The sequence below is a fragment of the Drosophila ananassae genome, chromosome 2L, assembly GCF_017639315.1.
Source record: "Drosophila ananassae strain 14024-0371.13 chromosome 2L, ASM1763931v2, whole genome shotgun sequence".
Classification (NCBI taxonomy): Eukaryota; Metazoa; Arthropoda; class Insecta; order Diptera; family Drosophilidae; genus Drosophila; species Drosophila ananassae.
Window position 1 is genome coordinate 2102357 of NC_057927.1, and position 27952 is coordinate 2130308.

At 41.4% G+C, this 27952-nt stretch overlaps 1 protein-coding gene and 2 non-coding genes across 4 annotated transcripts; 1 reads left to right on the plus strand and 2 right to left on the minus strand.

Annotated features, from left to right (window-relative positions):
- The first annotated feature begins 607 nt into the window (after positions 1–607).
- LOC6500397 (nicotinamidase) lies at positions 608–27884 on the plus strand. Of its 2 annotated transcripts, none has more exons than XM_014911044.3 (7): positions 608–908; positions 16244–16411; positions 17078–17264; positions 25684–25788; positions 26700–26834; positions 26899–27339; positions 27396–27884. In XM_014911044.3, the coding sequence occupies exons 2-7, from the start codon at positions 16326–16328 to the stop codon at positions 27513–27515; spliced, it is 1074 nt and encodes a 357-aa protein (XP_014766530.1). In that variant the 5' UTR covers positions 608–908; positions 16244–16325; the 3' UTR covers positions 27516–27884. The 2 variants fall into 2 exon arrangements, with proteins under 2 accessions (XP_014766530.1, XP_001953134.2); XM_001953099.4 differs by lacking the exon at positions 608–908 and adding an exon at positions 15864–15954.
- On the minus strand, positions 1324–1396 carry Trnav-cac. The gene has a single exon. It is a non-coding gene; the product is annotated as a tRNA-Val (tRNA).
- Trnav-cac lies at positions 1700–1772 on the minus strand. The gene has a single exon. It is a non-coding gene; the product is annotated as a tRNA-Val (tRNA).
- Positions 27885–27952: the final 68 nt, after the last annotated feature.

A 27952-nucleotide genomic window follows, 5' to 3' on the forward strand; every position in this document is an offset into this window, starting at 1 on the left:
GCTGACGGACGCGGTTTATTCCCTCCAATCGGCAAAGTGCGTGAAACTCAGTTTTTACCTTATTAACTGTTGTGTATAATATATCAATCAATCGACTACCTCAACGACTTTAACGGACCACTAAGTGTGCCTAAACTTAACTTGTTTTAGAGCCGTTTGATTTGTCATTTCCGATTGCTCAGTTATATGGCAGCTATAGGGTATAGTCAGCCGATCCGAATTATAGCAAATAGAACTAATCGTTTCATGAAATGTGAGGCGAAATGGGAGAGTAATGATCCGTTGCTAATTGGATAAAAACAAAAATACGTAATTTTAGAATTGTTCGCTGAGGGGAGTGCCATGACTTATGCAAATACGGAAATGTATTTTAATCTGTTTGTCGACAAAGTAATTACGTTAACAGTATTTGCAATGCCAGGTCAAGGGGACCGTAAATATATTGGACCACGGCAATAACGAAATGACACGAAATTATCAATGGTAAAGCGATAGTCATACTTTGATAAGTTCATTCATACTTTTTTTTTTTATCACTAAACAGGGGAGTACCAGAAAATCACAATTCTATAAAGTTCCCTGTTTTTACCGGTTCGTAGTCCGGCCAGCTCTCTCACTTGGCAATCAGAATTCACAGCTGACGGACGCGGTTTCTTCCCTCCAATCGGCAAAGTGCGTGAAACTCAGTTTTTAGCTTATTAGCTGTTGTATATAATATATCAATCAATCGACTACCTCAACGACTTTAACGGACCACTAAGTGTGCCTAAACTTAACTTGTTTTAGAGCCGTTGTAAATCATAAAACATTCCAAAATTTCGTGTGATAATCAGAAGGTTTTGGTGTGGTGCGTGAGTTCGAAAGCTTCGAGTGTTTTGTTTATGAAAAGCTCTATTGACTAGCGCGTGGTAAGAACCTTTATTAAGCTCTCTCTTATACTTATGAATCTCTTATAATATGAATCATATTCGAAAAAAAGGTCACAAAGGTCACAAGAAATTTCGTATATGGTTCGTATACTTAATATATTCAATATGAAACCTCATGCAGGCTGCACTGTGTAAACTCTGTTGGTTGCCAAAAGCTTTAAGCTCAAAATTATATCTTATGTTAGATTTTGTAAGCTTAATGTTAACTTTCAGAGCGTTTTTCTAGCGATTTCAATGCGATTTTTGTATTTAATGCTTAAAGTTTATGATTATTATAACATGATTACTCACGAATAATGTTTTATTTTATTTAGTTTTATAAATATTTAGTAAATTTAAATCTTATTTATTTAAATAGGAAAAAATATTATTTAATAAAAATAAATATACAGATTGTTCCCGCCCGGGTTCGAACCGGGGACCTTGTGCGTGTGAAGCACACGTGATAACCGCTACACTACGGAAACGCTTGTTTACCGATCGGTTTAAGGCGGCTGGAAAGAAAACTGGTTTTTATATATGCTTAATTTTATTTTTAGTTTAATCTGTAAACTTGTTTGTAGTTTGTAAATAAAAATAATAATAAGAAAAAATGTTAAAGAAAACCTTTTTGTTTATGCGATAATTTAAAAAAAATATTTGTATAAGGTTTGGTGTTATAATAATAAGACAGCAAAAATAAAATTGTTGTGATAAAAGGTATTTTATGAGAAATATTTAATAATAAATAAGGAAATATTTTTAAAAAGGTAGAAAAAAAAGGGCTTCTATGTTCCCGCCCGGGTTCGAACCGGGGACCTTGTGCGTGTGAAGCACACGTGATAACCGCTACACTACGGAAACAACTTGAAATAGATCGGTCTAACGGTCGCCTTTGGCTAAGATCGTGTGTCCATTTTCTATTAGCTGCTGTTGCGTGATGGCTAAGACCGATTGACAAAATCCCATTTCTTCGCCTCGTCATTCCACTCTGAATTAGCCTTTACTTGTTCGCTCTTCATGGAGTCGCACACACAATTGTGTAATAAAGAAAGGGCGTGAAGGGGAGCTGGAGAGGTGAAAAGCGGGTGAAAGGCATTCATGGCATGCCTGAAACACGCTGACCAGATTACCGACCGACCGAAGCCCCAAGTACATAGTTGGGGTGGGGCGGGTCTTACGAACAGGGAACCGGCTTGGAAAGGGACATTGTTCTGGGCCCACCTTTAAATAAATTCGAGCACGCTGATCCTTGATTAAAATTCCTATTGTCTGCTTTGGTCCGGGCCAAGATTTCCTCCCCTTTTATTGCGCCTCTTTTGTGCGGCACCGTGAACGTAATTAATATGCAGGCCAGAACGGACTCTAACTGTTCTCTGGCACTCGTTATAATTACGCGTTTAAATTGGCAGAAAGGTTGAGGCCAGACACGAACCAGGAGCAGGCACTGTTAAGAAAAATGTATTTTATTTTAAAAAGTTTTCGAGTTAAGAAAAGCATCGATTTAATGACACATTTCATGAAGATTGAAATATGATAAGCTAGACTAGTTTAATCATTTTTGATAAAGCTTTGCTTTTATTTAATAGAATAAAAACTTTATCCCCATATTCTTTAAGAAAACTGAGCACTTTTCTTCCAGTGCCCGCAAATCTAAACCCAAGCCAGGAAAGATTCCACAAGGAAGCACTTTCAACTCTTGTACAGGCTGAGTTTGCATGTGTGTGTGTGTGGTGAGGGCGCCTGTAAGTGTGTGGGCATGGCTCTAGCACGGCCCCATAAATTTGGGTCAATGGGAAAAACGTCAGAATTGAGTAATTACAACATAATTTTCAATTTTGCAGTTTACGTTGTAAATTAATTTGCGGTCGACATTGGCAAAGCAGCCTCAGATCATGCTGCCCTAACCCCTGGTGCCCTTTTCACCCGGCTTAGGCTGAACCGTGACTGAATATTTGGAATAGGGGGGCTTTGGTTTGGGGTTCTCTCGGTTTTTGGTACTGGGCTTGGGGTTCTGGGGGTTGGGGTTGGAGGGAATTGCACAACAATTAAAGCTACAATTACTGGACAGCTGGACGTTTGTTGGATTTTGCGTTGTTTTGCTTTGCTTTCAATGTACTCTATGTACGACAATAACGGTGAACGTATATTATTGTCTTGTCCGGGTCGGGGATTCTCGGTTGGGGGTCAGTCCTTTGTTGTGCATAATTAATTTGCAGCTTTGTCTGCCATCCTCTGGTGTTGATACCCTGCTTGTTATGTGAAATGCGCAGAATTTAGCAATATTAGAAGTCCAATTACTAGTCCTATCTATATTTATATTCTGAAATTTTAGTATTGAACTAAATAGCCTTTTCAAACTTTTTCTTTCTAATGGTTTAATGAAGGGATAAGGTTCCATATATTTTCTGTTATCATCCATTTGTATGTTAAAGGGTCAAAAATAGTTTCGCCAACATCATTGTCAGCACTCCCTTTGGGCGAGCGAGCTGATTTCTGCACAAAACTGTTTACAATTTTACAGCTGAATGGATTTTAATTGAAAGCACCAGAAGACACGCTATAGTGTCAATGACACCCCCGACGACCCGAGGGACGGGGCGAGGTGGACGGATGTGGGTTGGGGATTTGGTTTCGAGATTGGGTGCTCCGAGAGAAAACAGTTGCCGGCAGCTGTGACAAGATTCCGGATCATGTGGGTTGCCCGGCTTATGCAAGGGGTGTCCCTCGCCTCGCCCCAAAAGCTCGAAAGCGGGCGAGATGCAATAAAAAATTGACCCGAAAATGTGTAACAAATGTTGTGACATATTTTCGCAACGTTTGCTCAGCTCGCCGCCGCCACCTCCTGGTGGCCGACATCCCCACCGCTCTCTATTGCTGCCAATGATCCTGAAAAGCGCAAACGAAAAGAGCCTGAAAGGATGCACGGAATGGGTTTTCCTGGGGCGGGGTGAAAATCGGTTTCGGGCAACATTTGTTTTGGGCCACACATATATACATACATATAACAGAAAATGTGCAAAAATGAATATGAAAACGGGGCTAACGATTTAAGAGGCGCGGGGTGGTACATGGCGGTTGGGGTCGAAAATCTGTAACTGTAAACGTAACTGCAGCATGGCATGAACTTAATCTGCTGCCGATTGTTTTTCTTCTCTTTTCAGAAGTGGGGGCCGGAGCAGCGGATTTGTTGCTCAATTTGTATATGTGGGAGGTTCGGTGATTTTTTGGGGGGCGGGGAGCTCGAACTGGAGCTACTTTGAGGGACCGAAGCAACCCAAATACGGCGTATTTTCAATATTGTGGCAACAATTTTCATGGATTTTCCTCTTTCTTTGTTTTTGCTCTGTTTTATTTTTTTTTATTTTGTGCTTTTGGTTGTTGGCCTGTTTGTATTTGGCAACTTGGTAATAATGAAACCAACGATTGGCCAGAGGCTGGACGAAAGGGGGCCGCGCTCCGGGGGAGGCCAAAGTCTGCGGGGGTGTGCTCATTTAATTGAAAACAAGGCGGGGCGCTACTGGCGGCAGCACTTAAAGCGAAATTGAGAACAGATGGAACGACGAACGAAAAACTTACAATAATTGCCCACAACAGTTTGAAGTTGAACAAAGGCACTCAAATAGACTGGAGTCCTTTACCGCTTTCCGGGATATTCGGTTAACTGGGATGATTACCATTAGCGGCAGATAAAGTTTCGGCGACCACTTAATGGGTTATTTATGGAGTTTCTCTCAAAGTCGGAGTGCTCCAACTAATTAAAATACACAATTAAATTTCCCTTATAAATAATGTACAGAATTTTATGTTTCATGAAAAAGTAATAACTAAAGAAGTCTCATGTTTTTGCAGTTTCTATTTGGTTTGTCCCCTTTTATTAGAAAAGTTTCAATAGATTAATAATTGTAAAAGTTTAAGTGTTAGAAGAGATATCCTCCTTAAGATCCTTCTCATCAAAATCCCGAAAACAATACCTTTAAGTCTTCTATTTAAGTTGAGCAATAGTTTATCATGCCCACTCATCTCTAAAATCTCCTATTTCCCATGAGAATCGTTTTCTATTTCAGTCAAATATTTTCATACTCGATCAATAAAACATAATACCCAACTTGATACCTTTCTAAGCTGTTTCACACAACAGTTGAGGCAGGACCCTTCCGGCAGTAGCATTTTCCAAAGACAAATATCTGCTACAAATCATATTTCAATAAATATACATTCATACATATAATGTATGGGTTGGCCGTTCGTTGATGCGGACATGTGTGCTGTATTATTTATAACAATTTGAATGATATACAAATTTGTATTGCAAACAGCTCCAGTAACCCGATACGTTGCTTGTTGCAATATCTCGCCAATTTCTTTTGTGCAACATATGTATGAACATTTTTTTTTCTGGCCTTTGTGTTTGCGTGGGTTTTGTGACCTTTCGTTTCGAGCTTCACTCACCATGTTATCGTTGTAAATGTCCAAGCGCACACCCATATGTACACACTGCCAGAGTCAAAGGATACAAGGACATCACGGAGACTGGACAAAACAAACAGACGACGCCTTTTCCATGTGTGTGGGTGGTTCAGGGGCAATCCATACGGTCCAATGCAACGCAAAGCTCGATATAAACGCATTTCCTGACACCCACTGGCTACCCCTCTCGCCACCAGTCGTGCCATGTCGCTTCCGTTTCCATTTTCCCTACCCGTTGCATTATCCTGCTATATGGGGACTACAATTTCTTTCGCCTTCGCAAAAACCAATAAGTCAAATGACCAAAAAGGCTTAACAGACCATGAAAAAAGTAAAGAAAGGTAAGCAAAAAAGGAAAGGGGAAAGTGCGACAACAATGAGCGGAAAATCAAGAAAATATTACACAGAAGTTGCCTGGAAACCATTGAAAGCCATAAAGACGAAAATATATCAGACAAGCATATTAAAAACCATAAATTTTAAATAATAATTTTTCAATTTTATAGCTTGGACATGGTTTGAAGTCGCAGTCTGTGCTATTTTTTCGTTTAAAATAGTGAATCTTATAGGAAAGAATAACCCTTTAAGATTAAAGAATAGCTTATCTATTAAATCTCTGGCTTCTATTTAAGCAGCTTCTATCATTTCCTGTAGAAATTCCTCCTCACATTCCTTAAACGTTTTTATTAGCAACCATATTTTATGGAATTCTTTCAACAGAATAGAAAACCATTACAGAGCTCACTTGCTTCCTGTATTACCTTTGACTATTGAAGATTGCATTAGAAAGCTCTTTGGCTCTTAAACCAAAAACAAATCTCATTGTTGACTGTTTGCTGCCGTGATTGCCGCATAAGAGTCGAGATCTACGAGCTAACAGAGAATTGGACCGGGGGGAAATTGGGGGGGCAATAGAGGCAGCCGGCGATGTCCCATTTGTGCCAAGTGTGTGACAATAAAATGTTTACTGATAGCAATACCAGCCATGGCCAGAGAAAAAAGAAGCCGGTCGAGGAACAAACCGGTAAAGAATTGAATGTGGCACAAAGTGCTCTAGTGGGTGGGTGGTGGATTGGCCGGGGATTGGAATTTCGTGCTGGGATCGGGATAGGGTTTGGGTATGGGTATGGATAGAGGGGGAGTGGAGACTTGGGCTGGGCTGGGCTCGGGCTCGGTGCCATCTATTAGAAAAGGTTGCCAGGCAAAAAGGCGAGCCGTCGACTATTATAAATAATAAATGCTGACTGGTCAGCCAAAGGAGAAGTGTCCTTTCCCCAGGCTAAGGCAAAAAACAAAAAAAAGTGAAAGGCAAAGGCAAAAACAATTTGCCGGCTCCTCACACCATCTCCATTTTCATCTTACGGTTTAGTTTCGTCCTGAGGTTCGAAGGTTTTTTTCCAGCTCACGCGCCCTTGGCTCATAAATCTCGACCAAGAGTGAAATAAAGCTAAGCGTAGCTCCTGACATCGGTGTCCTGGCACCTGGCAAATTGATTTGTTGGTTTATTTGGTATGCCAGAGCCAAAAAAAAAAAGAGAAACCAAAAATGAGTAAGGGCGACTTGGGGGCAAGTAGAAAGTTGGGGGCGGACTATTGCCCAGAGGAACGATGTAAATTCGAGCGAGGTGCCGCCTGTTTGTGTCATAAAATACGAGGACATAATATGAACTGAGCTGTAGTGAAGTGTCCTGAACCAGGACCAGGAGCAGGACCCAGTCCTCATCCTCGGCCCGAAAATGACATTACGATGAAGTTAAGCAGCTGAAGGCGCACATAAAGCAATTTTCAATTGGGAAATTGTGGCCTTGATCGATTAAATTCAACGTCCGGCCGACCACTTAATGCCTTTAATTTAAATCAATCAATCAATCAAGCAGCTGCTTCCACTTGAAGGGAGATTGTCCTGTCTGCCTCTCTCTCCATCTCTCTCTCACCCCACTTTACTCCACGGGGGCCACGGCTCGCTTATTGTTATTTTAGTTTTTCCCCAATTTCCAGAGTCCTACCCTCGGGCTGGCCAGGCTTAGTTTGATGGCAGGGCGGCTGAATATTTTCGGGCCCTCTGATTTTAAGCAGCTTAACCGTTTGGCTCAATGACCATTCTTCTGCAGCCTTTTGTCTTGCTAAGCTACTTAATTTATCTGACCCGATTCGCTTCACAAAGGTCCTGACTGCCTTCTGAATCCTTATCTATGTATTTGTATCCGAGTTTGTGAGCAAGGGCCGACTTGTGTTTAGGTTAAGACAATTTAAAGTGGCCCGAAATTGAAATCAAATCAAATCTTTGCCGCCCATCCACCCCCAGGATAATTTTCGGGTCCCAGGACATCAAGTGACCTGAATTGAATGCCTTTAGTTGCCCATTTGAATGCATCCGCACAATGGGGCGTATGCATAATTGTGTGGGAGTTCTGCAAACCAAATTCGTCTTAAGTTTACTTAAGCTTTAAAAATGTCTTTGATTAATTACAGGTGCATGATCAAAGAATATTTTAATTACAAGGGTAGAGTTTACTTAATGAAGTTCCTTGAAATTAAAGGCTTGAATTTCCCTATTGATATTCAATAAAAAAAAAGCTTTAACCTTTTGATGGGAAATGTAAATATTTTATTTTTAGAGACTTAAAATAAAGGTCACAACCTTTTGCAGTTGGAAACATGGCGCGTCAGCTGTATTTTCGCTTGGCATATTGTAACTGAATTTTCCACGAACTCACTGTGATTGCGGTGACCTTTTCGGTTTCCTGGAATAGCCTTGAATCAACTTCGAATTGCATGCATGACCTGCATTTGCAATAGAAATATTCTGCCACCCCCAGCCAACCTTCCCGTTCTACAATTTACCTAACAATCTTTCAATATTTCATGACGCAATCAATAACGTAAACCAACAACACGTGCCGTAATAAACGTTACAGATACAGGCTAAATTGGATAAGTTGGACACTACAAAAATTTCCTCAAAATTGAGGATAGATAAGAAATTAAAAAAATATAATACATATTTTTAGTTTGAAAATGATTCTCTTTAAATGCTAATATTCAAGTCCTTTATAGGCAATTAAAACTTTAAGAGCTCCGAGTTACAAAAGTTAAATTGCAGTTCGAAAGGGTAGAGATAAAATAAGCCCCTTCTTAGTTTATGGGAGTGTGCGTGTATGAGACACCTTTAACCCCATACTGGCTGACATTTCTCTGGCGTTTAGCTGCAACTCGGTTCGCTTGCATACGATATTTGGCCAATAAATTGGTATATCCAAGCCGACTAGCAAAGTGGCAGGCAGGAACTGCCGGCTGCAGGCTTCAGACTTCGAGCAGCAGTTGCCTTATCCTATCTTCAATCGGCTGGTTCACCTGGGTCGCCTGTGCCGCATCGCTATCGGAATGTCAAAGTTCAATGTGCAATTTAAATGCAACACCCTGCAATTGGCTTCGTCGCTTGTCCGCTGCAGGTGCACAAACCAAGGCAGCCGGGCCAAATAGAAGAAACTGCAAACAATTTGTATTTAAATTCGCTGCACCAGTAGGGAGTGCAAAGAGAAGAATTCCGAAGGATCGGATGGATGGAGCCTGCGGCTGTTTTTAATTGGCAAATAAAAATGCGCAGACGAGAAACGAAATTTTGCATATGAATGCAAAATACGAGCGATTCGAAATTGAAATTTATGTGAAAAAATCAACGGGGCAAAGTCGGAAAAAAAATGTTAGTTTGCCATAGAAAGGCAAACAAACTGAATGAGAGGGGCCCTGTGAAAGCCCATCTCCACAGACATCTATTCACCCACACACACACACACAACACGCAAACACTGTGAAAGCTATATATGTATGTATGTGTGTTCCTACAATGAAAGACCAGGAAGCATCGATTATTCAAAACATCCGCAATTGGGAGCGCTTATCAACAATGGCGCCATCTATCTCCATCGTGCGCCATCTACGCGCAGTTTGTCAAAAATCCTTTTCCGTTTTTTTTTTTTTTTGAATCGGGATTTATTAGCCCACACGGAGATAGGTACGCACATTGCTTTCTTTGTTATGAGAAATGGAAAAAGTCTATAAAAAAGAATGAGTTTTCAAAATATATTTCATACCTTGATTAGTTTTGTAAATTTTCACCTTTTATGTCTAACTTAATAAATTAAATTATTCGTAAAATAAGAATTGAGACATTTATAGGAGTTTAGATGTCCTCTTATATTCTCTTATTTTTGTATCAACGTGTAGTATACTTAATTTTTTCTGCGTTTTAAAAAACGGATAAATATCTGGAATATTATTGGAATATATATTTTAAAGTTTATTCTTAAGTCTTCCCTCTTTTAATATACGTATTTATAGATACAAAATATTTGTTTGTCAACACGTCGTATACTTAGTGTCATCATATTGAAAGTATCTTTCATATTCATAAAAAAATTTTTTTTACATATACCCTTTATTTTATTAAAAAAATGTATTTTATTAGAAAACAATATTTTAGAAAACATCTATCGTAGAATTTTAAAGGTGCCTTCAACATACATGTCGTATGCGTAATATTTATGGAACATGTTCTTTAAAGATCCGTGCAATTTATTGTAGAGGAATGTAAATTATATTAAATAAATTATTTTTCAAGAGTAAATAGCGTAGCATTCATTTTAGTAATTCTTAAACATTTAATCTCCATAGCTGTGACCCACACTAAATTTATTCCAATCAGTCCCAAGTCATTCTATTAATTGGTATGTAGGGTATCCTCCCATTCAGCTTCCGATTCCTTGGACCCTTTTTATCCTGCGCTCGTTTGGCACAGCGTGATGAGTTTTAGTGTCTATTGTCGCGTGTGGGACAGTTACACCCACAGTTCCACACACTCAGCAGGGTTGGAATATATCCTGGTGATACAGTCATGTCTCCTAACATACACATCGATAGGTACGAGGACGTCCTTCCGCTGCTGCGCCTCCTTTTGGCTCATTCATATGCATGACGATGTGTCCATTTTTGTGGCTTGTCATTAATGCATAAAAAATGCTAATGGGCCGGCGTTTATGTCAACGCTTCTGCCAAAAAGGTGCAAACTGTTGTGGCCCGTTTTGTAGTTGTTATGCTTGTTGGCTCTGTTGCCGGATTGGAGTTGTTGGGCAAAATGTTTGTCGTAATGCCTTTTAAATGAAGTTGTGCGCCATTTGCCATTTGAAGTTTGCTGCGACTGTTTTGTCCGTGTTTGGCCGTTTGCAATGATGGCCACCAAATTGAGTTGGCTATGCGGTGAGTGGTTTTCTGTTCCTTTTTTTTGTGGGTATTTGGGACCCTCCCGCAATTCTTTTTTTCTCGTTTTGTTTGGGGATAAGCTGCAATGTCAGATTAGGATGTGGGCGAGGTTCATGGCCTTTGAACAGAGCTGGTGTAATGCCAAAGGGTTCTTATGGGTAATTGGGTGTGGATGGCTTCCACATAACAGGCAGTGAGTCCTGCAAAGTGTCTATCACTAAAAAGAATGCTTAGTTTTGTATAAGGAAGGCAAAGTCGTCAGCGATTTCAATGAAGATTAAAAAAAAAACGCCACTACTTCCAGTTATCTGTTAAAAACTTAATAAAACTCGGCCGAATTCAATTGGCTTTTTACATTAGTGCTGGGAACTTAAAGTTTTAGGAATAAAGGTTTTGGCCCAAAACTTTTGGCAACACGAGTGGCAATAAAAACAATCTGATTACCTCGTGTTTTATTTAAAGTTTGGATATAAAGTTCTCAGGTAAAGGACTTAAATGATAAAGAGCTCCTGGCATGTCGTGCGGTTGATGGTGCTCTTAATAAATTATAATTAATTAAACACTCAAACCGCAGTAATAAATCATAACGAAACAAAGAATTCGGCGTAAATAATTCCTCGGAATGTGGTAATGAGTTCGTTTCCCATTAACTACTGATATACTGACTTGTTCGAATAGTTTTCAGTGTCTATCCGAAGATTTCTAATGCCATTAAGTTTTCCGGTAGGAAAGTTTTTATTCCAATATTGGTCCACTGTGCCCGCCTTGGGCTCTGCTTTGCTCTGCTCTTGGAAATCAACGATCCGAGTCAGCCCATTAACGCTCCTGGCTATCTGATCCATCCGAGTATGCAGATGTGGGTGTTGGCCTGGCTTTCTATTTGCCTGTTTGTATTGGTCTTGGTGTTTGCCTGGCCACGTATTCGCGTTTTAGTGTTATCTGGGCGTCGACATCAGTGGCGCGTAACGCGCGAATTTTTCAGCCCAACCCAATGCGCCAAAAACAGTTTGGCCGAAAAACAGCAGCGAGGCCAAAACAAACTGCGACCGTCAAGAGTTGAGTTCATTGCGTTGTTGCAGTGCCTCTGGGTCAAAAGATGGCGATGAGAGTGCCGGCGGGGGTTGGGCGGCGGTACTTTGGAGGCCGCACCAGGGACCGCAGTCAAAATGGCAATTTATCATTTTGTATTTAAGCGCGGTGCAGGTGAGAAGGGGGTCCGGAGCCAAACGGAAAACCAAATGAAAAACCAAACCAAACTAAACCGAACCAAGTGAAATGAAATGAAAGGCGGCATGTGGGCCACGTATTTTTAGATACTAACAAGTGATAAAAGCCAACCACGTACCACCCATCACACACTCACCGACACACCTAAACAGACTTGGTCGGAAGGATGGATAGATGGATGGATGGACGGATGGCTGGATGGATGGAAGGCTGTGATGACTGACGAACTGAGGAACTGACTGACACCTACTGCAGGCAAAGGCTGACTCGGCATTCCTTAACTGCGTATCCATCAATGTCGTAGCCTGTCGTCCTTCTGCCCCCTTCTTTCTTGCCTCCAGATCCTGCTTCTCCTTTCCAAATTGCTGCTGCTGACGTGCCTGCATTAAACCTATACAAAGAACCGGAGAGCAGCAGGCAGAGCAAAAAATTGAAAGCCTTTTATAGGCAACACACATGCTCAGCCCGGTCCTACCAAAACATGGGAAAAAATATGAGAATAGCGGTCAGAAAAGACATAATTTTTATATTTATTTTTATGGGAAGCGTTGCGACTTAAAATCATATTTTTGTATTTGTTAAACTTCAAATACTGTAGTTTTGATAACATTTCGTGAAGGGTTACCAAATAAAAAACACAAAGGGTTCAATTCTATTCCTCTCATTTATTTTGAAGAGAATATTTAATAATTATTTTATTATATATCTCTTAAAGTTAAAGGTATACTGAATTTGCTTAAGATAATTCCTTTTTTTTGGGTGTATCAGCCATTTGATATCAGCCACCTTTCATCACACAGGCACTCCCAATCTACTCCATCCAAAGTTACCCAAGCAGAAGCTGCTAAATTTTTTGGCAATTCAATTGACGAACCCCAGAGGCGTTTGCTTTTAAATGCTCCACTTGGCTCCTGCATCCTGTTGTGTCTGTTTCAGCCGCTTGCTCCTGTCGTGCCCCCTGTATCTTTGGCTCTTTGGCGGGATGCGTGGTTTATTAGCTGATCCCATCGTCTCGACAAGCTACTTTTGACACGCCCACCGTCGAAACACCAAAATACAGGAAGTCTTAGGCGGTAATTTACTTTTCAGCGCTCTGCTGGCAAATTATGCAAGACTTTCCCCGCTTTCTCGCTTCTCCGTGCCGGCGAATCTTCGTTCGCATCGAATTCACCCTCTTCTGGCTGGCATCCCCTTCCGCCCCTGTCTCTGGTATCCTGTCTGTTGAATTATTGTGGCAGCTTAAAGTTTTCCTCTTTTTTGGGGCTCGCAAAGAGCATTAGAAGTTGTAAAGTGCTTTTGGGAATACTTTGGCTTCTATGAAAATTGGTACAACAAGTTCAATCTTGGGTCTCGCCCACCTGATTAAGCCCATTCTTTGAATTGTCAAACAGGAAGAGGAAATGAAATTGTATTAATTATTTCTATGTACGTACAATGTACTTGTACATACCCAAAGTGGATGAGAAGCTAGAGGGGGATTTTGTGGAAAACACCCCATAAGAAATTTAAAACTTTTCAAAAGTGTCCTTCAACAGCTGAATTGGTCTAACCTCTCAATCTCTGTACCATCACACAATTTTGTGACCATCAAAATCTATTGGGGGCAAACTTGAAATCTGTTCCGTGTCTGAATTGAAATTTTAACCTGCTGAGTCGACATCCCCCTTCCCGTAAGGAAGAACTCACCATTATCCTGGCTCACCTTTAGCAGTCAGACTCATAATCGGGACACGTGCTGGCTTCGTTATTTCCCTCGTTTTTCTTTGCTTGGCTTTCATTTACGGAACTTTGGCTTTAGCCCCCCGACTCCATCTATACCTCCGACCATGATTCTTCAAATTGTCAAAGTTTTTTCTTCCTCCCCCCCTACCAGTCACCATTATTTTATTTTTTTCCTTTTGGTGAGGCTAACTACTTTGCCGCTTTTTGTCGGCTTTTATGGATGCTCTTTATTTAGTCAATGACTTTGACGTCGACAACTTTAATCGAAAGCAATCCCAGGCCCCCTCAAATCCTATTCGTATTCCCGTTCTCCAGGACAAGTGTCAGTGCCAGGACTTGGATTTGAGGTGAGGTGTGCGCACGCGTTTCGCTTAATGCCGCGTAAATTGTTTCGCAGCCAAAGTTTGCACATTTCGCGTTATCCGCCATTTACATATTAACCCGAAACTCGAAACCCAAAACCCAGAGCCAGAGCCCAAAGCTTGGCCTCCCAGGAGAGCCTGCCGTCCAAAAATAGTTTTCAATTAGTGCGTTTCAGGGCGCCGCTTTCTCAGCCAGCAGAGGCTTCCGATTGTATTTTTCCCAGGAGGGGCCCCTGAAGGAGGGCTGGCAAGTGGAAGTTATACTTAAGTTTATTTGGGTAAACTTTCTGCCGAGCTCAGCGAAATTATGCGCATTTTTATCGTTTGCCGGCATTTTGTTCATGTTTATGTTTGTTTATCTCTGGCCAAAAGTTATTGGCCAAATTAAACCGAAAAGTTGTTATTGTATCTGTGTATCCGCAGTTTGTTGGCAATTTAAAGCGATAGTCGCCGATCAATTTGCAGCCTTCGACTCGGCCTGCTTTTGACTTTGCCTCTTCCACATAAATCATGGGCAATATTTTTTATTTTATTGTGGCCTTTTGTACCTTATGCGACCAACATATTGTGCATAAATCTTTAATATTAAGTAAACACGCATCTACGCTCATGTCTAAATTTAAATTTATCGCCTGCTGCGCATTAGTTGTACTAGAAAAAGGAGCAAGGAGGGAACGGAATGGCCCCACCGGCAGGACACATTGTTGGGAGCTTAGTTGGGTAGCTCTGGATGAAATAGGACTAAAAGTTAAATGGAAATCTATGGCTTTGCGGCTTACCGGGGGGCGGCAGCTCGAAGGCCGGCAAAGGGGTTTCGGACAGATGGAAAATGGAAATATTATAAGCTGCAGGTAAAATGTATGCAGCAAGAGGACATTTTCTTATTTTGTGTAAAACCAAACTCAAATAAAATAATCCCAAGAGTGTAGGGCTTAAAAACTAAACTCTGAAAAGGCGAATTATTAAAGGAAAGTAATAGAAAGAATTGGATGAGGGCAGGAGGCGGAAAAAAATGGAAAATAAGGATATGACTGAGTTACCTTGTTAACTTGAATGAAAAGTTGACACTTGAGTTTTGGAAAATCACTCAGAACTGTGAAACACCAAAGCAGTCAACGCATATGGCCTTGTTAGCCAAAGTCAGGTGGCTGAGGAAACCCAATACGCAACTGTACTCAACCCACCTTCCGATCCTTCAGCTTATACCTTTACTAACTTGACGCTTTTGAAAACGCTCTCACATATCCCCAACAATCAACGGAGACTTGTGACGTGCCGGGAGGCCCGCATTTCGAGGCTAAATGTCGAAAACTTTCACATTTGCCTCCCGGTGTCCCGCCATTAATCCCATGCCCCCAAACCTGTCAAGAAGTAATAGTGTGCAGTGCGAAAACTCTTCATATACACATAAACAAATATTATTTTATTGTTTTTGAGGATTTTAATTATGAGAAGATAGCTAAAATCAATGAGAGGGGATCGCTTCAAGAATTCTTTTCAAACCAAAATGCATTTTAAGAAGATTTTTAAGGTAAGGGTTAAGTTATGTTTACTATGACTTTTATTTTATTTATTTACCCTAATGGCTTTCAATAAATATAAGCAACATTGCAGTGTAAAATGCTCACTTTGTTGATTAGGAAAAAACGCCACCAGGTAATCGTCTGCGGGCGCCGCCACAAAAGCCTGGCAGTGGAATGGCATGGCGGGCGGGCATGGAAAGTGGGTGTGGTGGGTGCAGGCGCTCGGTGAAAATCAAATAAATTAAATAAACCACAAGATGACGTCGTCGCCATGACAATGGCCTGGCCAAAAGATGGGTGTAGGTGCGGGCGGTGGACGGGAACGTTGTTTATTCGATAAATCTATGGGAAGGCAAGCGTTTGGCCATCGAAACGAGCAGAACCGCGAAGCGAGGGCAGCTTTTCAGCGACTCAGTAACTGGCTAGCGTTCAAGCTGAGCGGGCTAAGCCGGGCCCCAAACAACGCAAAGGAGCAAGTGAGATAGTAAGTGCACAAAGGAGATAGATACACGCAAAAAAATACATTAAATTTACATTATTTTAACAATAATTTAAAAATATTGAAAGTATTTTATTGAAGTTTTTTAGTCCATAGATTTACATAGAGAACACTTTAAAACAAATTTTAATATAGGGATTTTTTATTGAAAGATTTCCTTTGTGTAGAGAATGGAAGGAGCTGGCAGGAACAAAGTTTCCGTTAGTGTTTATGTGTGTGTGTGCGGGTGTATCTGTGTGTTTGTTATTATTGATGGCTTCACTTTAACTTGCAGCTGGCTGCGGGAGCTTCATTAAGTGAGAGTTGGTTGTTGGATTTGTTGGCTTTGTTTGAACGTTGGCAACATCGTCGCCGTTATGGATTCACCTACACCGCCAATTGTCATCGAAGATTCAAACGGTTCAGCAATGGACGCCTGTTTCACGGCATTCGATAAAGATGGGTGAGTTTGAATAAATCTAAATCATAATTCAACAAAAATCAAATCATAATAAATTATAAAAATTAAAATTACAATTACGTAACTTAAAATATTCCGTCAATTTTTGTTCTAATATCAATTTTGCTTCTTTAATTATATAATTAACGTTCTAATTTTATGTATGAACAAGGCCTATTTAAACAATTTATGCCAAGCCGCAGAGTGGATTATTTGGTGAACAAATAAACAAATGGCGAAACTCATTTGATATTCCTAGCATATTTAACACCGTTTAAATAAATAAATGGCTACTGATGAACAAATTAAATGTTTTAATTTTCATTCGATAAATGGAAAACGAATGTATTTTGTTTTGAAGAACGCATTCAAACAATTGAACAAATTTTCATTTTTACTAGGAAGTTGTTAATATATGCAAATAGAAATTGAATAATAATAAAAAGCCAGGCCAGAAATCTACTGATAAAATAAATTGATACTATTTTATATGCGGATGCAAAATTTATATAATTTTTAAAAAGCCTTTACTTTCAAAATTATTTCTGACTTGCCAGTAACAATATTAAGCTGATTAAGTAAAATTTAAGGAAAAATCCTAATTTATGTCTATATCCCTTCTCTAATCTTTGCGACATATCTTTCCTTTTTTCCGTTTAATCCCCGAAGCGATGACCGCCTCAATCTGGCTGAGTTCTCGATAATATGTCGAGCCCTGTTCCGCAATGACAAGGGACATATCTACGACGTGCCGCCGGAACGCCTAGAGCAGATATTTGCCGTTTTCGATACGAATGGCGATGGCTTCATCGACCGGGAGGAGTTTAAATTCTGTTGGAATCAATGGATAAAAACGGTAAGCCGATGTGATCCACATGGAACTCCAAACAGCCAATTTGAGTTCGTATTCATTGTGTTTTCGGCCTCTTTTGCACTATTTATGAATTCTTGTTTTGCGGTTAACTTTTTGCTTTATTCAGAGATTCATATCCGGGGACTCGTAAAATCATAAAAAATGTGATAATAAAATATTTGTCAACATGTTTCCCTTCGCGACCCCCATCCGAACGCCCGCCCACACACGCAGTGCGGCAGTCGTGTGAATACCACGAAGCTAAAATTTGCAATCAAAGTGGCCGAGTACTCAGATTGTGTGTGTAATTCAATCCTGATCAGTCCCAGTCCCCGACCCAATGCCAGTCTGGGACTTGTGAGGGGGATTTGTGGGTATGGCAGTGCGGGAGTATGGTACATGGGCAACGGTAAAATGTCGCTAACAGCGAATATCACACGTCATGGGGCTTCCGTGTGTATATAGGGATTGCTTTCATCATCATTTCCACTCCGCATTTCGTATTTTGTATTTCGTATTTCGCATTCGCATTCGCATCGCGGCCCATCCCCATTTCCCCTACCACATTCACATTCACATTCACATCCACTACCATTTCCATTTCCACTTACACTTCCATCCTCATCATCACCGCTGGTCTGTCACAAGAGAGAAGAATCAGCAGCAGTCGGCGGCGGCATATGCAAATGTGATAATCCGATGCTGGGGCTCACACAGATACTCCCTAAACTCGCACACCCAAAGATACGGAGGACTTACACTTACAGTGGCCAGACTCCGCACGTAAAGTGATAAAAACGCGTGACAAATAAAATGCCACAGATCCGGGGGTAGGAAAAATTTTCAGAGCATTAGGGAAGCTGGGAAAAATGGGCAGACGGCGGGCCACTGCATTCAAGACTTTCCCGCATATTAAAATACGAGTAGAAATGAACAAGGAGAAAAAAATTCAAATAATTTTATTGTTGTGGACTATGACTTTGGTACATTCTCCATCCTGCCCGCTCACTCACAACTTTGTTTGCCACAGTCGCTGCCATAAAATTGCGTACGTGATGGCACCAATTTGCAAAGTCTACTTTGTCTCCATGCCTTAAATTAAGTTATTTAATTTGTTTTGCCTCGGAAATCAAAGTTCATAAGAAAATATTTTGGTTGATAAAACCAACAATTTAACCACAAAAATATCTTTGGAATGCTTAAAGATGTGAAATCAAAACTGAATATTCCCCTTGGTGTATATTTTAATAATTTATGTTTTGTTTGTTAAGGGAAATATGAACCTTAAAATCTACCACACTCCACATTTAATAATAAACTGAAAATCTTGGTATTTAAATAGATAGGGTTTTATGGCGTTCTGCTTGAACTCTTAAATATTTGAAGCCTATTTTTTAGGGTTTTATGTCCTGCCGGCTTACCATCAGTGTGTTTATTTATTTATTCCACCTACCATGCAACGGCATCAATTTTGATGACCTGTCTGCTCCGCTTCTCACATCCCCGAAACGTAAAGCTCCAGCCATATTCATATTACCCATATTACGTATACGCAGTCCTGTCAGCTTATATGTTATGTGGCCTGTTGAGTCCTGCCCACCATTGTCACGCGACAAATTATTTTCGAAGCGGGGAAAAAAGAATAATCATTTTATTTTTGATATGCCATTTACGCCGCCCCCATGGCCCCGCCCCTTCCGACGGCCCACACCAAATTGTGTAATATTGTATAAAAAATTTATTAACGTATAAAAAAGCAGAGCGAATGAAATCTTCCGGCAGCTGATATTGTAATAACGGCAACACTTAAAAAAATGACAGACCCTAACGAAACCCTACTTACTCCCCACTTACGGTAACAGTTTTTGCAAAAAAAAAAATAAAGCAGAGGAATAAATAAATAAATATAAATACATATAAAAAAAAAGCGAGCGGGAAGAAAAGGAAAAATGCTGCCCCATAAAATTGACTTTTGTTTGTATTTCCGCATGAATTGCATAAATGGTAATTTTGCAGTTTAATGTTTGCGTGAAGCGCTGGAAGGGGAAATCAGGATGAGAAACGCAGCGCCGAAAAAGGAAAAACAACAAACAGTCGAAGCCGAAAAATTTGCATAATAAACAAATCAACTGATGGTTAAAAGGACGAGGGAGACAGCATAGACGGATAGAGCAGGACAGTGAGATAGATCGAGGGACAGCTATAGCGGTTCAAGCTTAGAATTATGAGGATAAAACTTTGGCACACACAGACACAAATTAAATAAACGCATAAATAGAACATTAACGCCATAAATCATTTGCATTGGTCGCTAAATATTTTGCGGCTCCTGCGGCTGTCTGGTTCCATCCGCATCTGTACATCTATATTTATATCTGTATTTGTGTACCCGTCTATATTTGTATCCGTGGAGGTTACTGGGGGCTTGGTGCGCTTGTTGGTGGATTGCATATTGAAATCGATTGAAGTTGCGGAAACGGAAATGGAAATGAAAGCAAATTTATGGAAATAATATGACCGAAGGCCCATCGAATGGCGAATGGCGCGTGTCCAGAATTCATTTCAGTGGACAATAAAAGGTAGTCTCTCGCGCACAATTATTATTTACCCCAAATTTTGATTTATACACATAATTCAATCTGACGCATTTACGTTTTGATGTTTTTATTGTGTTTGCATTTCGTACGGTTTCGGCATTTGGCCCAAGAGTGCGTAATTTATGTGCTTAAATGTGCAGAAAATCCTTTTTTAACCAACTGCATGGGCCAGCATCGGTCGGGCTGGAGTACTGGGTAAGGTGGTTTTAATGCCAAGTTGCCTCGAGCGTGAAATACTGCGGCTTTCACATTTCTGCGAAACAACGAGAGCACCACGCTTTTGACGAGGGACAAGCCCTAAGTCCTGGGGCTGGGTTCGAATCTGGGCCTTGGGTCCCTTTCTTCTGTCCTGCCTGGCTACATAATATACTTAAAATACTAATTGACAAAGGTGAAAGGACCTACGGTACAATACGGTACAGTTTTCCTGATAAACTCGCTGGACTGGCACTTTATTTAATGCGAATCTATTTCTTTTGTTTATGCCTTTCTTTGACATTTCGGGTCCCAGTCAATTGACTGCAAGGACCATTCTTTTCATATATACAACAAGTACATGCCAGAGTTTCCACAGACTGCTCATTCCCTCATTTCCTTCATTTTTTTTGGGTTTTTCTTCGTAAATATTTCATTTCTTTAAACTGCTTTTATTTCTCGTATAATAAATTTATGGGAGCCTCACCTGCTTGCTCGTTTTCTCCCTTGTAATACATATCAGTGGGCTCTGTGCGAGTGTGTGTGGGGGAGTGGGTCGTAGGTAGTGGGAGTGGCAGCCATATATCATACACGGCATCATCATATAGTTCATTGAACCCCCTGGCCATAAAGCGACTCAAAAATCTTCAACAGCTTTAAGTGTCTTACAATGTCTACCGTTAATCTTGGCCCACACACACACACAGAATCACATTAATACAAGCATATATATAGAGGAGTATATATATAGAGAGTATGTCGTTTATAATGTCTTCATTTATGGCACAAAATGTGGCACATTTTTTTGTGCTCAGTTACGCACCAACACCGAAAAAGACACGGCGAGAGATGAGCATTTTGTCCTCTATCTCGCCGGGCAGGAGAATTACAGTGAGTGCCAAAAGTCGCCTTACAACTTCTCTGCTCATCGAGCGGAAAATAATATCGTGCTATAAATTTCGCTCAGTTTTTCCTCCTCCTTGCCGCCAGTAAGCTTAATTTTTGTCACTGGCTGCTTGCTGGTCGCCGAGAGTTGGATTTCTCCCCTGACGGCCTCACCTCACAATTTAGTCCGACTGATGAAAGTTTAACGACCAAAGTTGACACGCTGCGGCGATTATTTAGAAAGTTAATGACTTATAACATACCCCAAAAAAAGTCCCAGGAAATGAACAGAAAGCGTGAAGCTGAAGCTGCTCTGGGGCAGCCACGACGGCAAAAACACACCCGGATGACCGTTGGAAGCTGAATTCATTGATTTAGTGACCAGTCGCAGAGTTGGTTTTAGTTGATTGGACTTTATTGAAAAATGAGTCGCCATTTCTTAAGCTCTTGAACGGAACAAGCGAAAAAATGCGATAAATGGTAGGTTAACTAGGTGGTTCTACTTCTACCTCTGCAATGGGATGGATGTAAATTTACCAAAAATTGAGAGTCTGTCATTAATTTTCTTGTCAGCAAACTGACCGAAGCTTTGTTTAAATTCGATTCCCGATATTAGGTGGCTATTTAAAATAATTCGTTCCATAAATCATCCAAGACAATTTAGAAATGATGGTACACATTTAAACAACTTTTAACAAAAGAGGCATATATTTTTGCTTATATTAGATTCTTTATTAAATGCAGTTAATTAGAGAGTCGACCTTAAAATCATTAAAATTATTCCTCTTAAGAGAATCGGATGAAAATGGACCTTCCAGGCATTTTTCATAATTGTTGAAGGGGATATCCCAGAAAATGAATTCAGAGTGGTGGATTTGAATATTTTTGGCATCGCTGAGTGTAAAAAAACAAAAATGAGAAGAGCATGAGTAGAGCAACAAAAACATATTCAAAGTCTTATAACTGAACCATTCTTTTGGAAAAACCTTTTCAAACTTTTGCCTTAATCGAAATCGGCTCGGGCAAAACAATTCCACCGCGAACCGTAAGTTCTGGGGCACCCGTAACCACCCAAATAACTCCGCAAAAGTTCCGTGCGCTTATTTATAGTTAGTTTTCATTTCTTTTGGCGGTGGCAATTTCCACCTTCGACCCTGGCAGCTTTAGCTGGAAACTCCTTCAAAAGCTGGAAGGCAGCCTGTCTGGCAGCCGCATAAATTGTATAATGTAATTTTCCAGCAACTGTCAGACCCAGCCCGGCTCAGCCCACAAATCCACAGAACTGTCAGACGATGAGGACTGTCTGCCTATGCCAAATATATCTGTGGATATATCTGTAGCTATACACATTGAGCCAGCCATATATATATATATACAGATTGGGGGGAGTCTCCAACTTATGCAACAATTTCGGAGCGGAAATTGCTTTAGCACCTTCTCCCTGCGCCAAGGTGTATCCTGCCAAATATATATGGCATAGTGTGTGGTATGCGGGCGTGTCTCGTCCTGAATCCTAGGTCTGGCTCTCTGCGTTGGTGTGGGTATGGGTCTGGTCCTGGCTTCGGCACGTTCGCCTTTTTGGCACATACTTCAATAGCAAGTTGAATTTCATTCGATTCGTGGGTCGCTTCTCGTCTCGTCGTCACTCGTTTAGCTTGGCAACTTTTTTGGCACACCAGGAACACTTTGACAGTTTGTCTGCCTGTCTGCACACTCGCTGCCAAATAATTTGAAGTTGGGTTTGGGTTTTGGGCTTGGGATTGGGCTTGGGCTTCGTCCTGGGCCTGTGCCTGGGCTTGGATTTACTTTCGGGAATGAGCGGTAACCCCAAAAAACGTCATCGCTATGGGTTTTACGGATTTTGAAATTTATTTGCCACTGAAATTGACTCGAAAGTTTCTTCTCCCTTCAGCTTCAGCTTCAGCATTGTTTGCTTGAGAGAGTGTGTGTTCGTGTGTGTGGATGGATGGATGGATGCTGGAAAAGTTATTCCTATAAGCTGTTCCTTTTGTTTTGGGGCTGGAGTGTAATTTGAATTTAAGATTTTCTGTGGTTACGAAAGGTGCCAGCAACTCTTTCCCTTATATATCTTTGGTCGCTTTGGTTAGCCACCTTTATCCCTTCTGCCTCCTTTCAATAATTAATTTAACTGTAACATATTTGAAGCAGCCAGGAGGGAGTTTTACTTCCCAAAGTTCCCCAATTACTTGTGCCGGGCTTCATCAGTGATTCATAGTTTTAACTTTAAATTAAGATGTTGATTTCATGGAATGGGATAAGGGGAGGCCTAAAGGTCAGTTGTTTATATTTTGTGGGCAAATGGAGATGGGGCCCCTGTGTTAATTTGCCAAGTTTTGCAGGACCAAGACGAAGATGATGGGCCATGATGATGAGCGGCAGTAGCCAGGAGCTGGCCCCATCTGTGGCAGATGGCTCATAATTGGATGCCTGGCCCAGATTTCTGGAGGTGTACGAAGAGCAACTTAATGTGCAAATTGCGGCCAAGTCCCGACTGGACTTTGGCTTCTCATGTTGTTTGAAGACGAAGCCTTTGTGGCTTTATCCATTCCTACCCCTCCGGTAATCAACTGGTCTAATGTGTCTGGCATAATTGTTGGAGGTTGGAGGAAGGAAGGGGCTAAGTTTTGATTGGTAGTTGAATTAGCAAAGACCAAGTGGCCTCCGGGCAAGAAACAAGAATCCTTCACCACTACATGTTTAATTGTTTTTCTTTATGTTTCACCGAGGCTCCTATGGGTATATGGGTAAATACATATGAGAATAGTTTCGATTTTATAGTTATAGACTTATTAGTTGAAGATCTTTTATCAGTATTTAATCTTATGAAGGATAGCCTGAATCCAAATTACCCGGCACTTCCTTTCACTTAGACATTAGCTCTTCGTCTGACGTCCAAGCACACACTCCAAGCTAAATTGATACATTAACTACCTTGATCCGGCTATTATCCGACTGCGTGCCCCACCAGCTTCCTCTGGCGTCCCGCAAACTGAAAACTATTCTCAAAATGTTGAGAATGTTCGCCATGTAAATGTAAATCACTTCCGCTCAACTCCGGCTGCTCGACTCTCTACTTCGTATTCCTTGGCCCCGTCTCCCATCTCCGACTCCTGGCTCCTGGCGGCTGCTATCTCCTAGCTCTTGGCATCCAAAGTGGTTGCAACCCAGTGGCAACTGCGACTGCCAACATGGTGATAAATCATCAACTGCTTAAGCGGTGTCTCCCCGCCAGGATTCACCTGCTGCTGTTGCTCCGGTTGCTGTTGCTTCTCGGATCCTTGCTGCTGCAACTCACGTTCCAGCGCTTTAAGGCATTTAGCTGGATGACATATTTTAAATGCCCTGCCAGCCCAAACAACACAAATCAAAGGAAGCACCCGACGAGCAGGAGAAGGAGCACGAGCAGGAGCTGGATGAGGAGGTGGATGTTGACGTCGAGACAGGAGCTGCATCTGCGTCTGTGTGTGCGCATAGATCATAATCATTCATAATCAGCGTGCACATAAATAACAAATTAAAAGCGCTTCACTAATTTTAAATATGCTCGAACATAATCAGCTTACAGTGAGCCATAGCAAGGGCGACAAGGATGAGTGGCTGTGGCAGGAGTAGGACACGGGCAGGAGCAGGAGCAGAAGCAGAAGCAGCAGGACGATTACCGAGAGGTGGGGGCTGTTGATGATGCTTTCGCCACTGTTGATGATACTCCTGCTTCTGTCCTGGTTCCTACCCCTGCCACTGATCCTGCTACGGCGGCTGCTTCTCCTACAGTTACTGCTTCTGCTGCCAGTCAAGATAGCAATGACAACCTAACGAGCTGTTCTCCTTTTTGGCCGAGTGTGTCTGCGCGTGTTTGTGTTTACAGGAGTGTGTGTTTTTTGGGTGAAATTTACATGCTCTTCAAAAGGATTTATTGGTTGTACAATGCGAATAGTGGAATATATATGTGAATAAAAAATATATAAAATGTTACAAAATAATTTTACTACAATGGGTATTAATTATGGTACAAGATATATTTTATAAACTCTATTTTGATGCTTTTTATGAATAGTAAGAGTGTTATCTTAGAGGGATTTCTTTAAAATTGATTGTTTAATCTTTATTTTCTCAAGGACATTAAATAAATGAATGTCTATAAAGGGAAGAAGAGTATTTAAAATTCAATGTGGCTCTAAAAACTGTTTGAAGATTTCTATTTTTTCTTATTCCTTCACTTTTTTGACTGGCTTTTACTTCATTTAAAACGCATTTATAACGCAGGGCGGCGAAAAAAGAAACTCATCAGCCGGCGGAGGCACCCACAGACACACACACACTGACACACAACCATACAAACCCGCTAATGCAGAGCTCATATATGTATACAAATTTTCTTTTTAGCTTTTCATGTTTGTACTTTCGACCGCCCACACCCCCACACCACCACACCCACACCTATACCTTTTCCCCCTCACCCTTCTCACCTTTTTTTGCCCATCGCCTTTGTGGCGTCTGCTTCACTCACTTTGCCCATACAATTTTTCTTACAATTTTCTTTCATTTTTTGTTGTCCTTGTTCCTGTTGTTGGTGCTCCTGGTCCTGTGTTCCTTTTTGGCCTGACCCCATCGCTCCCCCACATCCCCTTCTATTTTACGTTTTTTCGTGGCTGCTCATGTTTCTCCATTTTCGTGATACTAACCATCTCCCTCTAATTTTCTCTCCGTTTCTTCCTATCTGGCAGATTGTGCGACCGGTGAACGCGTTCCTCATTGTTGATGTACAAAATGATTTTATAAGTGGTTCCTTGGATATAAGTAATTGCAGTGCACAGCAGCAAGGACACGAGGTGAGCTCCGGAGTCACAAATAGAGTGTGGGTGGCTACACCGCAGGGAAATCTTTGGTTACTTGAAAGTCTTACAAACCTTTATCCCTTAAAATTTTTTAAAAATTATTTTGATTATTCATATATATTTTTAAAAAAATATTTTAAAAGCAACTTATTGAAAAGGTAATCCTTTCAAGAAATGTTTCTTTAAAAAGTAACCAAATATTTTTGTGTGCACCTGAATTGGCAGCGACGTGGCCAGCAGCTTAGCCTTGGGTTTAAGCTGAGACAGGTGAGGTAAGCGCCGACGACGGAAGAACATAAAAAAATAAAAAGTAACAAGAAATGAAAATGAAGGGCCAGGACCAGGATGAGAGCCAAAGTCATTGCCGCTCCAGATGATGATGGGGATAAGGCGGTCGGTCCTTGGGGGCGGTGATGTAAAGTGGGTGGCCGTGGGAGCGCTCTGCATGTCAGACCTCAATAACAGATACTGTGGCTTGGCCCGAGATACAGTGAGAGAGAGAGAGTGGAGGAGGGTAGAGTGAGACTGCAGGGGCGGAAGCGGATATGCTTTACTTAAGTCGCATCCGCGCTGCGACACACGCCGGAAGTCGTCGAGATCTCTTGCTCCCGTTCTGGCCCACTCCGACCCTCACACCCACTTCCTTTCTTACCTCCCAACGACTCCAACTCCGGCTTTTGCTTCAGCTCCAGCGCAGCATTTCCATCTGGCAACTGACATGACTCTGTGGCTGGTACATGAAAATTTGTCAAAATTAATAACACGCACTTCCGCCTCCTCTTCGTCGACGTTGTCGTCGTCGCTTTATGGACTCTCGACTCTCAACTTGATTTTGTCGACGTGATGCGAATGGGATGATGGCATAACCCCCTAATGACCACCGCCACATTAACTCTCTTCCCCAGATACTGGAGCCCATCAACAAGCTGCTGGATACGGTTGACTTTGATGCCGTCTTTTATTCATTGGACTGGCATCCCAGCGATCATGTTTCATTTATTGATAATGTCAAAATGCGACCCATGGACGAGTCCTCGGCGGTAAGACATCGATTGTAATTGAACGGAAGTGTCGGGCACTTAACGAGCTTCCGCTTTTCCCTAGTTGGATGCGGATTCCGCCCAAGTCTTCGACACGGTTATCTTTGCCGGTCCGCCGCCGATGAAGCAGCGTCTGTGGCCCCGCCATTGCGTCCAAGATTCCTGGGGTGCCGAGTTGCACAAGGACCTAAAGGTGGTGGATCACGGTATCAAGGTGTACAAGGGCACCAATCCGGAGGTGGACTCGTATTCGGTCTTTTGGGACAACAAGAAGTTGTCGGATACCACGCTGAATGCACAGCTGAAGATGAAGGGCGCCACGGACATATACGTGTGCGGCCTGGCCTACGATGTGTGCGTGGGTGCCACGGCCGTGGACGCGCTCTCCGCAGGATATCGGACCATACTCATTGACGACTGCTGCCGGGGTACGGATTTTCATGACATCGAGCACACAAAGGAGAAGGTGGTCACCAGGGACGGCGTCATTGTTCACACCGCCGATGTGAGTACTTTAATGTTTTTAATCAGAAAATTCTTAATAAATTGATGATTTTCCAGGTGAAGGCTATGGCTGAGGGACGAGATCGCCGCCCCGAATTGGGCTACAAACTGGCCATGGAGCTTAAGAGCCCCGACTCGGTTCTTTCGCAACGCAACGGCTTTAGACCCACATATTAAATTCCAAGGAATTCTCGAAAAACATCACGCTAGGCTTATCTTCATGGTGAAAAAAGACAAACGGCTTTCATGTAGCTTACGGTTAGAGCGATTCGATTAATTTAGTTTAGAACGAACACCTGTGAAGTGCCTTTGTAGTTGGGCTAGCTTTTGCTAAATACATTCTAGAATGGTAAACTCTTTTTTAAGCCTGTTATCCATGTGGATTTTACATGACATTAAAGTACTTAAAAACCCGAAAACTTAAACTTAAAGTGCAACATTCTTGCCCCATATATAATAACCCAATTAAAAACATGGTTTAAGTATTATGAAGCTCTCTGTAACCCAAGCACCTTTAAATATAATTCCAACAGTAAACAAAACAAAAGGTTCATAATGTTGTGCGCTGCACCTGTTTTAATCGATATTATATACAAAATATATATGTAGAGATT